The 13,742-nt window shown below is 34.2% G+C and overlaps 1 protein-coding gene across 1 annotated transcript in view; it reads left to right on the plus strand.

Annotated features, from left to right (window-relative positions):
• The window catches only part of SLC26A7 (solute carrier family 26 member 7), a 138,520-nt gene that overhangs the window by 23,845 nt on the left and 100,933 nt on the right, over window positions 1-13,742 (plus strand). Inside the window, exons 3-4 of the mRNA XM_033203672.1 lie at window positions 2,651-2,761; window positions 8,793-8,965. Coding sequence (XP_033059563.1) covers window positions 2,651-2,761; window positions 8,793-8,965 — 284 coding nt within the window. The remainder of the gene's footprint in view (window positions 1-2,650; window positions 2,762-8,792; window positions 8,966-13,742) is intronic.

The following is a 13,742-nucleotide window of genomic DNA, read 5'->3' on the forward strand; positions in this document are numbered from 1 at the left end:
GGACAATTTAGCCTAACACTATGTCTATTCCTTGATACTTTTGTTTTTGTTGCTTTTGCTCTTATCTAAATTAGATTAAGTTACAAAAGTATCTGTCAGCATTTGCAATATTTTTCCCCAAAATAATAGCATTAGAGAGTTGTAATTTTGCTCTTATTTGAATTGAATGCCATGTTTCATTACAGAGAAAGTAGAGATAATTCTGCTAATTTGTTAGCGACGTATTAAGATATTCACTATTTTGGGGGGACTTAACATATTTTAGCTTGTGTGAGTGTGTGTATGTGTGTGCACGTGTGCATGTAGGAGAGAGACTAGGTATCCAGTTTATATCATGAACCAGCATAATAAACGAATCAGAAAAAGGAAACTTTATCCAGCTGTCTCTCCTTTTTTTGAAGTACTTCTGTGGGGGAGGGTCTTGGGCCTTGTAGTTCTTATTTGTGGAAAGGATACTTGATGTTTTACAGTACTGTATATCTGAATTAGTTCATTCCTCCTGTGTTTTGGCCATTGTTCATTGACACATTAACAGAGAAGCAGATTTACATTCAGGGTGAATGATATTGTTGTTTAAAGTAAAAGCTCAATATCTGTGTAATGTGAGATAAAGGAAATGTCTACATGATTTCTGATCTTAGATGTTGTTCTAGTAGAATCTCCTGACATGATATTTTGTATTTAATTTACAGGTCTAGAGATCGTTGAAAAATTAAATATATTTTACATGATTATTTCCATTTTATTTTGATAGAAACATGAGATCTGGGAAAATCCAGTTTTTAAACTAAGTTTGTTATGGATTTTATTTGGGATAAACACGGAGAGTGATGAGTGTTATTGTAATAAGGTAGGCAGAAAAACAGGAGGTAGCTATTCACGCTATTCACAGGGTAAGATAAGAGGATCCAGCTGCTTCCAACTTTATGTTACATTTACCTGTTGCAAACAGAGCAGCCAAATGGGTCTACCTCTGAACAATTTTGATCCTGTCAGTATTGACCACAGTTATCAGAATGTAGTGACCATATGATTAATCCAGGAGCTTTTGCTCAATATGCCTTTCTTCCCCACTACTGATTTAGTCGATCTGTGTGATCTTGTAAAATGTGGGCTACATTTTTTTTGTTACTCAGAAACACTCTGCATTTATGTATCTTAATAGATAACTTTTTATCATGTAACTTATTCTGAAAAATGGATGAGAAAAAGTTGTTTTCTAGCTTTTCATATGACTGATGTAAACAGTACATTTTACAAAGTTGCATGCACTAAAAATGCCAAAAGGTGCTTCTTGGTAGAGATGGGGATATTTAGCCTGCCAATGCTAACATATCTTCAAGACCTGCCCCTTAACACCATCCTTTCTACTTCTCACTGTGCCTTTATGAAATTCTAGAACAGCCTCTGCCACTGACTCTTCTATAGTCACTTTTATCATATTTTCACCAGCCTGTAGGAATACATTACCAGCAAACAAGCAACCCAGATGGTTTTTAAAAAGAAGAAAGGAGTAGTCGTTTGTTGACTTTTCATATATTTTAAATGCAGCAAAAATAGCTTCTACTGCTTGAAAAATATCTGAAAGATAACTACGGAGCTTATTAAGAAGGGGATTTCATTTAATTTAAAAATGGTAAAAGTTCAACAGTAAAAATTATTGATATTAGAATCAGACAGCCAGGCTTTATGGTGTGAGTAATTACCCGGCCTCATATTCAGAGACTCCAGAATCTAATGCCGCCTCCATTCTCGAGTGCCTTTGTAATATGTAAAGTCCTTTATGCCCAATTTAACTGAAGCATTTGAATGAATTTGTCGTTCCAAGGACCAGCCACAATCCAGATAATTTTATGAACCCATACTCATAGATATTTTGGTCACATTTAAGCCATTAGTGGTCATTTACACATGTCTAAGAACATTTTCTATGTGCCTGTTTCATAACAACTCTGTAGGCAATAGTATCTACAAGGAATAAAAATGAACAGTTGTGAATTGTTTCTTACTCCTTGAATAAGAAAAATTTATTTCTTTTTCCACTCAGACACTGTACCTGAAATATAAGCCAAGTTCTACTTAGTTGGGAAGCACATGAGTTTATGCATCAGCCCTACCTCTGTGACACACAGTCCCAGGCTGGCTGTGCATCTGGCCAACCAGCCAATGTTGAGTATGCGTCCATGTTTTTCCAGCCCTAGTTCCCATTGCATTTCAGGCTTCTCATCTGTCAGGAGTAAAGCTTCTAGTCTCGCCTATCTTACAGATGCTATTGTGTAAATAAAATTATATATGTGAAATGCTTCTAAAATTTTAATGTGCCTGGAGATATTTTACAATGTTACTGTCAAACCTACCATTTAACAGCAAGACAGTCTGAACCACTGTTGTTTTTTTTTTTTTTTTTTGTAGACACCTCTGCAATCAAAGGAAAAAACATTCGCCCAAAAATAATGGTTTTTGGAATTACAAAAATGAATTAAGGAGTGACTTTTCTTTTATTTAGGGCAATAATGCTAGTCTCTTGTTGAGCAAGTAGAATAAAGTATGATTCATTTTGTCTATAAGTAAACTAACACCTATTCTATTGTGTAACAGACTGTGTCTTGGGGTTATAAGGTGGTTCTAATTACCCTAGTCTTCTTCACAGGATTGGCCTTTGCTGTTCTCTCATCTGTGCACCCAGTGTTTGGTTTATATGGGTCTCTGTTTCCTGCCATAATTTATGCCATATTTGGAATGGGACGTCATGTTGCCACAGGTAATAATGCCTATGTTTATGCTTCTAATATTACTCGCAAAAGAGACTTAGTGATTATTACTGATTACATCTCCTTAGCAGTGTTAACATCACTCTGAAAACCTCAGCAAATATTAGAGCAAGATATTTACTCTCCATACAGGGTATATCAGATAGTCAGTATACCCTGTGGTTTATTGCTATATTACTGTATAGCCAAGGTTATTGCTAAGGATTCTTTGCATTTTTGAGTTGCAAAGATTCCACAAAAGAAGGGAAATGGGGCATGGTAGTACGTGCCTGTAGTCCCAGCTACTCGGGAGGCTGAGGCAGGAGAACCACTTGAGCTTAGGAGGCAGAGGTTGCAGTGAACCGAGATAGCGCCACTGCACTCCAGCCTGAGTGACAGAGTAAGACTCTGTCTCAAAAAAAAAAATAAAAATAAAAATAAAAATAAGAAGGGAAATGTTATGAATTCACAATGAAATGAGAGAAAGTAAGCACTTGGGAGAAAATACAAGACTACATAAAATTTAGCTACTCAAAAAACAGTGAAAAATATTTTACATGTGTTTGATATGTGGACTAAATGATGATATTTTAGGTTTACTCCAGGCTAGTTTATACAATGCTGTTTACTTTGTGTAACTTTTACCTTACCTACCTCTATATTACCAAATAAAATATGAATGGTGATTTGGTATTAGATAAACCTGGGTACATGCCTTATTTGTTGTTTGCTATTTACATGGTCTTAGGCAAAAATTTAAGCTCCATTGCAGCTTTCTGGATAGTAAAATTGCCTTCCAAATTCTAATGATTACTAGTAAGAACTAGATAATTGATATACAGTGTCTAATTTAGTACTTGCTACATAATAAGATTTAATAAAGTTAGCTATTACTATTACAAAATGGTATCTTAGTCTTAACTATTAAGGAAATCATAAAATAATTTTAACTAGAAATATCTATAGAGACATTTCTATTTATTTGGGGATTATGTGATCTCAGCCTCTGAGTAATAACATTTCATGACCATTTCTTCAATGGTCAATTTGCATTATTGATTGTATCAGTTTCCTGTTGCTGCTGTAACAAATTACTGTAAGTTTGGTCTTTAAAACAAAATACAGGTATTATTCTACAGTTTGGAGCTCGGAAGACTGAAATGATATTCACAGGGTTAAAACTAAGGGGTCAGCAGGGCTGCGTTTCTTTCTTGGGGGGCTCAAGGGCAATCCATTTTCTTGACTTCTCTAGTTTCTAGAGGCTCCCTGCATTCTTTGGCTCATGGACCATTCAACCATCTTCAAAGCCAGCAGTATTGCATCTTCAAATTCTCTTTGACTCTGATCTTTTGCCTCCATTTTCCATGTTTAAAGGACCCTTGTGATTACATTGGGCACACCTGCATAATCCAGGATGCTCTTCTTATTTTAAGATTAGCTGCTTAGCAACTTTAATTTTATCTGCAATGTTGATTCTCTCTTACCATACGGCATAACACATTCAGAAGTTCTGGGGATTAAGATGTGAACATATTTGAGAGGTCATAATTCTGCCTACCACATTGATACATATATTTTCTGTTAACATAACATTTTATTTATGTAGATTTGGCTTTTTAGATTAATTAATTTTGTTTTGAGGGAAGGACCAACATTTATCAATCACTTACAACATTGCTGCCTAAAGTGTGCCTCATGAACCAGTAGGTTCAGCATTATGTGGGAGCTTGTTAAAAGTGCAAAGCCTTTATTTCCATGCCAGGCCTACTGAATCAGAGTCAGCATTTTCATAAGATTTCTGTGTTATTTATACATGTAATCTGTAGGTAACATGTTATAGTATATATATGTATTTATATGTTTATGCATATTTGTGTATGTAGATATATTTAAGTTTGAGAACCGTGGATGTTCTATTTGTTAGGTGCTTTATTAAGAGCTTTACATATGTTATTTTGTTTTGTTCTAGCAGAAGTCTTTTAAATAGAGATTATTACCTTTACATTGCAGATGAAAAGAAAACACTAAAATTCAGAAAGTTTCTGTGAGATCACAGATTAAAAGTCACAGGTGCATGGATTACAACCCAGGTGTGACCAAATCTAAAGCACAAGCTTTTAACTTTACAACCCACTGTTCAAGAATAAGCTTTTCTTTTGTATTGATGCAAAAAAGAGAAAAGCACAATAACTAATTATAAATTATTAAAGCCTATTTTTTCAATTATGTTGTTCCCTAATTTCCTAATGATTTGTTTCCATTTTTGAAAACATTTAAATATATATTCTTAGCAATAAAAAAGATTGTTTTAATACTGACCTCTAAAAACATTTTCTCTATGAAACCCAAGATAAAAGAAAAAGGCAAAACAAGTTTGTTCAATACAGTGTAATTGCTTTAAGAAAACAAAAATACACAATTTGAGCATACTTAAATATACACTTACACAAAATGTTCGATGTCCTAAGAAATCACTGCAAACATTTTATAGATATTTCATGCATTATTTTGAAATTATCATTTACATAAGAGTCTGTATTTAACCAGTTATGAACAGCTATCAGAATCTTATAGTCTACTTGATAAATAATATGCATTTCAAAATATACAAAATTTACAGCCTTAAATGTAGTCATTCAGCATTAAAGCCGGAGACTAATTCTGATTTCCCTTCTGTTAAGTCGAATGGGCTATGACACAATAAATGCTAAAGACATTTTATTTCTCCATTTGTACTTCACCAAAGACAGCCAGTTAGACTTTCTTATTTGTTTTTTATCCCCGTATTTAGGATTCTTTGGGTCACTAAAAAATAAATGATAATTTTCCCTTATTTTGCAACATGTATACATCAGGGAAAATAGACTAATTATTTTTTGACCTCTCTTTAATCTTGGACATATGGACTGAGTGTCACCAATAAGTTCCTGCAAATTAATATACAGAACATACTTCTCTTTTAAATGATTTAATTTTGATGCATATGCATCCCACTTCCACAGTATTATTAACGTATTGCTGTCACTTTCTTGAAGAAGAATCGCTTTATTTGGGATTTTGCCTTCAATTTAGGTGGCTGGAATGCAATGCTGACTTACTAAATACAATAATAAATTATGTTAGAGACATCTTTAAAAGTAAACTATTCATAAAATCAGAGCATAAAGATGTGAAACATGCTGTTTTGCTCAACAATGTGAACTTTCTTATTTTAATGTAAAATAGTTTTTTTAAAAAAGAAATAAATCTGTTGATTACTTTTTGTGGCTTGCAAAGAACATATATTGGAATAAATACACAACAGTCAAAAACCTGGGTATTAATCCAATGAAAACAGCATTACTGTAGAGAACCAATATGTGACAATTAGTAGGATAATCTTAAACTTTTTCTAAATTAGGGAAATTTATTTAAAGAGCAAAGTTTAACAATTTAGGGAGGCTATTGTGAAGACTGTATAAGGTACTTTTCAGAAGAAAAAAATAAACAATTATTTACTGATGGATTACAATATGATAGGACTTGAGGTAGTGTTTTTTAAAATATGAAATCTCATTTATTCTCTACCAAAATTTTGTAACTAGCTATTTTATCATCATTTTACAAATAAGGAAGCTGAGAGAGGTTGGGTAATTTGACCAGGATCACAGGTTCATATTAAGTAGAACTGGGATTCGAACTTGGGTCTGTTTAACTCTAGGGCTCATAGTCACTTCCTATGAGACCCTGTGACCCACAGTACTATTGAGCTATCAGGTAGAAGTAGTGGTATATAAGGGTACCACTAATAGGCTGCAAGCCTAACCAGGGTAAAAAGTTGAGCAAATGAGGCAAGAATAGAGAATTAGTAGGGAGGAGACAAAGACAAAGGGGAGACCTATAAATAGATAATATAGAATGTCATCCACAACAGCCACACATATTCACTGGCAGTCCCACTTCCCTTGATTGTCCTTCACTACCTCAGGAACAGCAAAGCATTATCCTTGCTGAAGAGGCAGTACTCCCATGTCCATACTGGTGTAGGCGTGTCCTCGCCATTGCTGTATGCATTGCTGGCAAGTCCTCTGTCTGGAGATGTTCTTGAAATTGACTCACACACAGATGAAGCTTCCTTTTGTTCGCCTAACAAAGCCTTTTAGATGGCCTTCTCTTTTACCATTTGATTCCCTCCCATCTTCCTCCAAATCCCAGGAAAAACAGGTCTAAAATAAAAAGTTAACTCGTCTATATGTTTTTTAAAAATTCTGTAGTCATTTGTTCAGTGGCTTTTGTACAAAACATTTTGCTCTGTGCTCTAGGAGATTTAAACACCAAAAGACAAACTCCTTTACTCTCAGAAGTATCTGATTTGATCTCTGGAGCATCGTGTTGTAACATACTCTCAGAAATCTGTCCTATCAAGACCAGATTCTATGGTGAATGTTCTCTACTTGGTATTTCCCATCCTGGGTGCTAGAATCTTATTTCTAAAAATCAGGTGTATTGCATTAGTTTCTTGATGTACTCTTAATTTAGTACTTTATGATAAGGACAGTGGTCATGATTTATTGATGATTTATTGAGAATGACTTATCTCATTAAAAGAATATTATTCAATCTGTTGTCTGTATTTACATACCACCAACTCTACGGAACAGAGAAAAGCATACAATGATAGACCATAACAGAGCATGCTGACTTTAGTCTTATTAATAATTATATGAATAGCTACCATTTATCAGGGGTTAACTACATGTCATCTTCTGTGATGTGTGCTATATTACATTATTTAAGCCTCATAACAATCCCATTGGGTGAGAAATACTGTTAATAGACAAAAAGATTGAGGTGACAGTTCTGGGATTTTAGGCAAAGTTTTTTGGAGGCCACAATCATCGTGTTTTTCTGAATCCATAGCAGGTACCGCCTCTCTTATCTAGTAAAACCAAGGATTGGCTGTGTTGAATTTCCAATGAGACCTGTTTCTGTTTGACTCATGTCTGTCTTGCCTTATGCTGCTTTGTGCATGGTTTGTGTTGGAATGTCTACATGTTGAACAGGCCCTTTTCACGAAGTCTCACTTATGACCTGAAGCAAAGTAAGATCTTGAAGTAACGAGAATAAATGTTTGCACAATGCTGCAGTTTGTTTCTATAACCCAAATTCGCCAATCCCTCTTTGAGAGAATCAGCATTTCCATGTTCACAAGGCTGCATTCTCAGGCATGCTGTGCCAAGATGAAGGCTTCAGAACTCTTGGCAGGAACAGGGGAACACACTGAAAATCGTCCCATACATTTGCAAGGCCATGGCAATTCTTGGGGAATACCACCAAGCCTAATCTAAAAACAGTAGACAGAAATGGTATGTTTAATTATTTTATGGGCCACAATATGTTGTTATACGATAATAAAAATATGCTCTGCTATGAGACCACAGAGGGTGGAAAGATTAAGGCTAGTTGGAAAGATCTGGGATGAATCCTTATTATATATGGGATTTGAGCCAGACCTTGAAAAACAAGTAGGATTTGCACAGGCAGAATGAAGAAGCAAACGTTTCAGGGAAAAGGCTGAATTTACTGAGGTTTTCATACCTATCATCTCATTTATACTCCCCTTAGACCCTGAAATGTAGGTATTAGTACTCCCACTTTATGGATGAGACCATTTATATCTGGTGTAATGTGCTTTAGGTTACATTATTGGTAAATTGAGAGTTGAATTTAAATCCAGGCCGTCATCTTATTTCCTGTCCCAGGACATTCTTTATGCCAGTCTGCAGAGAGGTGGGAAAATGTCTGAGCCAGGCGAGAATAGCAAATAGATGAGTGGCTGTAGGTTGAATGAATAAGCATATGTGGAGATAAGTTTCTATTTCATCCATGGAGAGAGGTGAAGAGTGGAGAAGCAAAGGCACAGAGGAGAGGAAAGTGTTTCTTTCTAACAGATTTGTTTGGTTTCACAATGTAGCTTCAACTTTAATGACAGAATCCCACAATTTTTGTTGAGTCTTTTAACTGAATTACTAACAGAAGATTCCCCACACCACTTGGTTTCAGGCACCTTTGCCTTGACATCTTTGATATCAGCCAATGCCGTGGAACGGATTGTCCCTCAGAACATCCAGAATCTCACCACACAGAGTAACACAAGCGTGCTGGGCTTATCTGACTTTGAAATGCAAAGGATCCATGTTGCTGTAGCAGTTTCCTTTTTGGGAGGTGTGATTCAGGTAAGTGATACTGACACTTGAGCACAAAGAAAGGGACACAGCGGCAAAGGAAAGGCAGTTGGTGTTTTATTTTTATTCTTGTTCATGAATTTGTCTTTCCAGATGGATAAAGGCCTGATGTGTTTTATCATTATGGAAATGCTGTTTAGAGTCATTACTGTATAAATGCTGGTTGAATGAATGAACTAGAATCAATAAATTGAAGTTACACAGGAACAGTTTTTGATCTTTTAAGAATGAACTTTCTAAAAAATGTTTTAGAAAATGGAATGAGCTTCCTGGTAAGGAAATGAGGCAATTCCTGTGTCCACATATGACTAGGTCATCACTATAAGGGAAGGTTATACGAAAAATTTCTGCAATGGGAAGGAGATGTCACCAGATCTCTAGTGTCCTTCCCAGTTTTCAGATTTTATGATGTTATTACCTACGCAATAACAAATGGTACTTGGTTTATGTCATAGGTTTGCTGATCTGAGGTCACTGGACTCAGATCTGTACCACCAGCATCATGTTGCTGCCAAGATTGCTACAGTCTATGTCTTCAAAATATCAGAATATGTAATTTGATGTTTCTAATCAGTTGTCAAAATTAGAAAGCTCAGAGGTGACTATAAAATAAATGTAGACAGGCACTGAATATTAACATGGAATTGCCTGTTTGATAGCCATTTTCGCTTACTCTCTCATGGTCAACTGAATTACATGTGCATAAACTTCTTGGGTGGCTGTGTTTTGGGTTGGGAGACTCTATTTTACACTGTAACATTATTTACAAGGTCAAAGATCTTGTAAATACCAAGAAGGGAGAAAAACAGTTGATGATTGGCTGGAATTAGATGGTAAGAGAAAACATGTGACCTAGAAGAAAGGAAGCATTAAAATTCTTAGAGTTACGTTGCCTTCTAGCTATATGAAAAGGCCAAAAGAATTAAGGATGTAAAATGAAATGAGGATAAGAACTCATGTCTTCATAGTGCTTGAGAGAAACAGACTAACATTTGAATGGCAGCTCATTTGCCTAGGAGACTGGCCAGACTGGTAGACCAATCAGTATTTTCTATGGCTTGTATCTGAGCTATCATAAAATAAAAACTAGTTGCTTGGGTACCCTGTAATTTTCTGTTTATTTTTCCAACCATGGATGATGTCAACCTATTCTGAGGCTTGCACAGGTAGGCTTAGTGGTTTTTCCTCCTTGCCTGGCCTATATGAGGTTCTCTGAGATCTGTCGTCTATCTCCATCTTTGAAATAATCAGCCCTGTGAACTGATAGATCAAACATGGATACATTGCCTTGGATTTGGCATATGTTTTCCTTAATTTCTATTCATTTAAAATAAAAAACATCTTTGTATTAACATTGCAAAGATAATATTGTGTCTCTTTTCTGTCCCTCTATTTTTTCACTCATATTTCTCTTTGAATTTATGGTTTTTACTAGAGTCGGATATTCTCTTACTCTACAAAGCATGAAACAAGTAGTTTTAGGTTATTTAATAGTGTAGTATTAGTTTTAGGTATATGTTAGTATAGTAAAAATCTAAGAGTATACATAATTAGCAGTAAGATCCAGCAACCTTCTGCTTAGTCTCATTTTAACCATCTTCTGAAACTTTGAAACAATCATCAGGTATTCTGTTATTATCTAGTATATTTGGATTATGACTTAAAATGATAACATCTAAAAGTCAAAGCCAGGATTTTAACATAAAAAATATATGTCTCATTTCCCCAAAGGAAACTCCCTAGAACTATAAGAGCAAAGTAGAATATTATTAAAGATAATAAAAATAATATTGTTTTCATGGCCTTTTATTACATTAAAATCAGATTCAGAGAGTTGCATATTTTCTCTTGTAACTTCATCAAACATCTGCTTTTCTTCCTCTTTAGCTCTGATCTTGGATATGTGACTTACGTTTTAGCCAAATTTTAAGCAGATGGCTGGACTTTATTTGACCTCCAAACTCTTCTTTCCATTGTCAACTAGAAACTTCAAGAGTTCTGCATCTTTGGGATTTAGTTGATCAGTCATTTTTCCTTTTATTACTTCAGATTTGAAATCCACTGAATCAAAGTATCCAGTTTCTACAAACATATGAAGTGTGTGCTTGCCTTATTTTATTTATTTATTTGTGTATTGTTTTGATTTTGCTTGCATATTATTTGGTTTCGGGTTGATTTTTTTCCCTCTGAAGATCCAGCTGAAAGAATTATTTAGGTTAATAAGATTATATTGTTACAGTGTCTGAAACAATCATGTCTGATATGATTCACAGTTAGAAATGCTCTCAGCTGCAAGGAACAGAGAACCCTCCTACTGGAGGCTTACACCATGAAGATATTTATTGCTTCTTGTATTACAGGAAGTTATAGAAGTAAGTTCTGGACGGGCTTTGGTGTCTGGCAACACATTCAATTGATAAACTAATCTGCTTTCTGTTATTACATAATAAGGGCTCCGTGACTTATTGGGTGTGTTTTCTTTTTGCTTTCTCTTCTTGTAACTGACAAGTAAGTTTCTCCCCATAAAGTGTAGCTTGTATTTGTCTAATTTTCCCCACACACAACCCTTTCTCTACTTCTTTACTTGACTTACATTCTTTAACATTATTTTGATGATTCTAGTATGTCTATCTCTTTAATTTTAATTTATGCATTTTTAGAAGAAAGAATAGCATAGAACAATAAAGGAATTGGAGTGAAACTAAAATGTATACTTAAAGCAAACTGTCTTCATTATATAAAATTTTTGATTTTAGTTTGCTCTTTGCCTTTTTTTTTTTTGCTTTTCCTCCAATGTTTTGTAAGTCTATAATATTTTAGTTTGTTTTCTATGTAAGACATTATTTAAAGAACAAAGTTCTTGTGGGTATTAATACGATCTTAATGCATTTTAAAGTCATCATTGTACCTAGCATAGAACTCTACATGGTAGATTCTCGGAAAACTTGTTGAATTAAAAAATGAATGATCTATTCAGGAATCTGAAAACCAAGAAATAGCAAACATAATGCTAGGTAATAATTTAATGATTTTAAAATATAAACTGAGTCTGACGTTTGTTAATTTTAATTATTATTATAGCAAGATGGGACTGTAAAAAAAAAGGCACACTCAGAACTGTCACTTCCCTTCCCTATTACTGTTATGTCTGTATATATCTGGATTTTCATTTTGTTAGGAACATCTCTTCAAGGTGAATTCCTAGAATGAGATTACTGGGTCAAAAGGTAAATCCAAAACAAAAACAAATGCAGTTTTGTTAGACATTGTTAAAATCCCTTCCAAAGGGATTGTGTCAGTTTACATTTCCACAGCAGTGTATGAGAGTGCCTCAGACTTACCAACAGAATGCGTTCTCAGCCTTTTGAAATTTAGTCAAGCAGGTGAAAAGTAGTATTCAAGGTAATTTGAATTTCTTTAATTATGAGTGAGGTTCAACATCTTTTCATATGTTTAAGATCATTTTGTGCTAATTTTGTGAATTGTCTATTTATATCTGTCTCATATTAGCCCTTTCTCTGTGACAGATGTTGCAAGTATTTCCTTCTAATTTGGCAGTTGTACTTTGACTTTATTTTACTATGCAAATTTAAAAAATTGTATAGTCAAATTTATCAGTCATTTCTTTTATTGCCCATTATTTTGAGTCCATGTTAGCTTTTTTTCAACACTGAGTTTACAGAGAAAATCATCCATATTTTCTTTCTAGACTTACATGATTTAAGTTCTTTTTTTTTCTTTGTATATATAGATTCCCGATCATTGTGGAGTTTATGCTTGTGAATGGTGTGTGATACAGATGTAATTTTATTTTTTTCTAAGTTGCTGCCTGGTTGTGCCAGCAACGTTTATTAAAAAGTCCATCTTTACCTCCATCACTTAAGATGCCACCATTATCATTTCCATATGTACTTGTATCATTTTGGGACTTTCTTTGCTATTCTACTGTCTTTAAATCTATTCTTGTGAAAGTAGCACCCTGTTTTGCAGAGACTTTATAGAATGGTTTAATGTAGGGTAGGACTAGTCAACCTTTGTATTTTTAATTTTTGTGTGTCTTCTTGGCTATTCTTGCATGTTTGTTTTCCTTATGAATTTTAGCACAAACTTGCGTAACTGTATAAAAAGAAACTTGCTGCTACTTTTATTGGGATTGTCTTAAACTGACATCTTTATGATGTTGATTTGTCCTGTCCTAGAACAGAGGATGCTTTTCATTTTGTTCAAATCTAATTTTGTGTTTTTCAGAGTGTTTTAAAATTTTCCTCCTACAGGTTTTGCACATTTTTTGTCAAATTTATTCCCACGTATTTAATCTTCTTTGTTGCTATTGTAAGTGGAGTTTTCTTTACCATTATGTGCTCTGGCTGGCTATTGTTCCTGTCTTTGAAAGCTATTGATTTTTGTATGTTAAATTTGTATCCTCATATCTTACTGAATTCTTTCAGCATTTGAATTAGTTTTATTGTTCATTAATTTGCTAGAATTTTTTAAGAGATATTTTTACTTCTTTACAAAATCATATGACTAGTGATTGCTCTAATCCAGTTGCTTTGGGTTTTGCAACCTCTATTATAACGTTAGATAATTGTGAAAGTAGTGGGCATTCTTGCTCTTTCATGAGTTTACTTACAATGCCATTAACATCTCCACAAATTATAATGCAGTCCTCACGAATAAAGTTATATGTTTCGTCATGTTAAGAAATTATAAACGGTGTTCTATTTTTGTGCTTTTAATAGAAACTAGAAAAAATGTTGAATATTGC

The sequence above is a fragment of the Trachypithecus francoisi genome, unplaced genomic scaffold (assembly GCF_009764315.1).
Source record: "Trachypithecus francoisi isolate TF-2019V2 unplaced genomic scaffold, Tfra_2.0 Lachesis_group7, whole genome shotgun sequence".
Lineage (NCBI taxonomy): Eukaryota > Metazoa > Chordata > Mammalia > Primates > Cercopithecidae > Trachypithecus > Trachypithecus francoisi.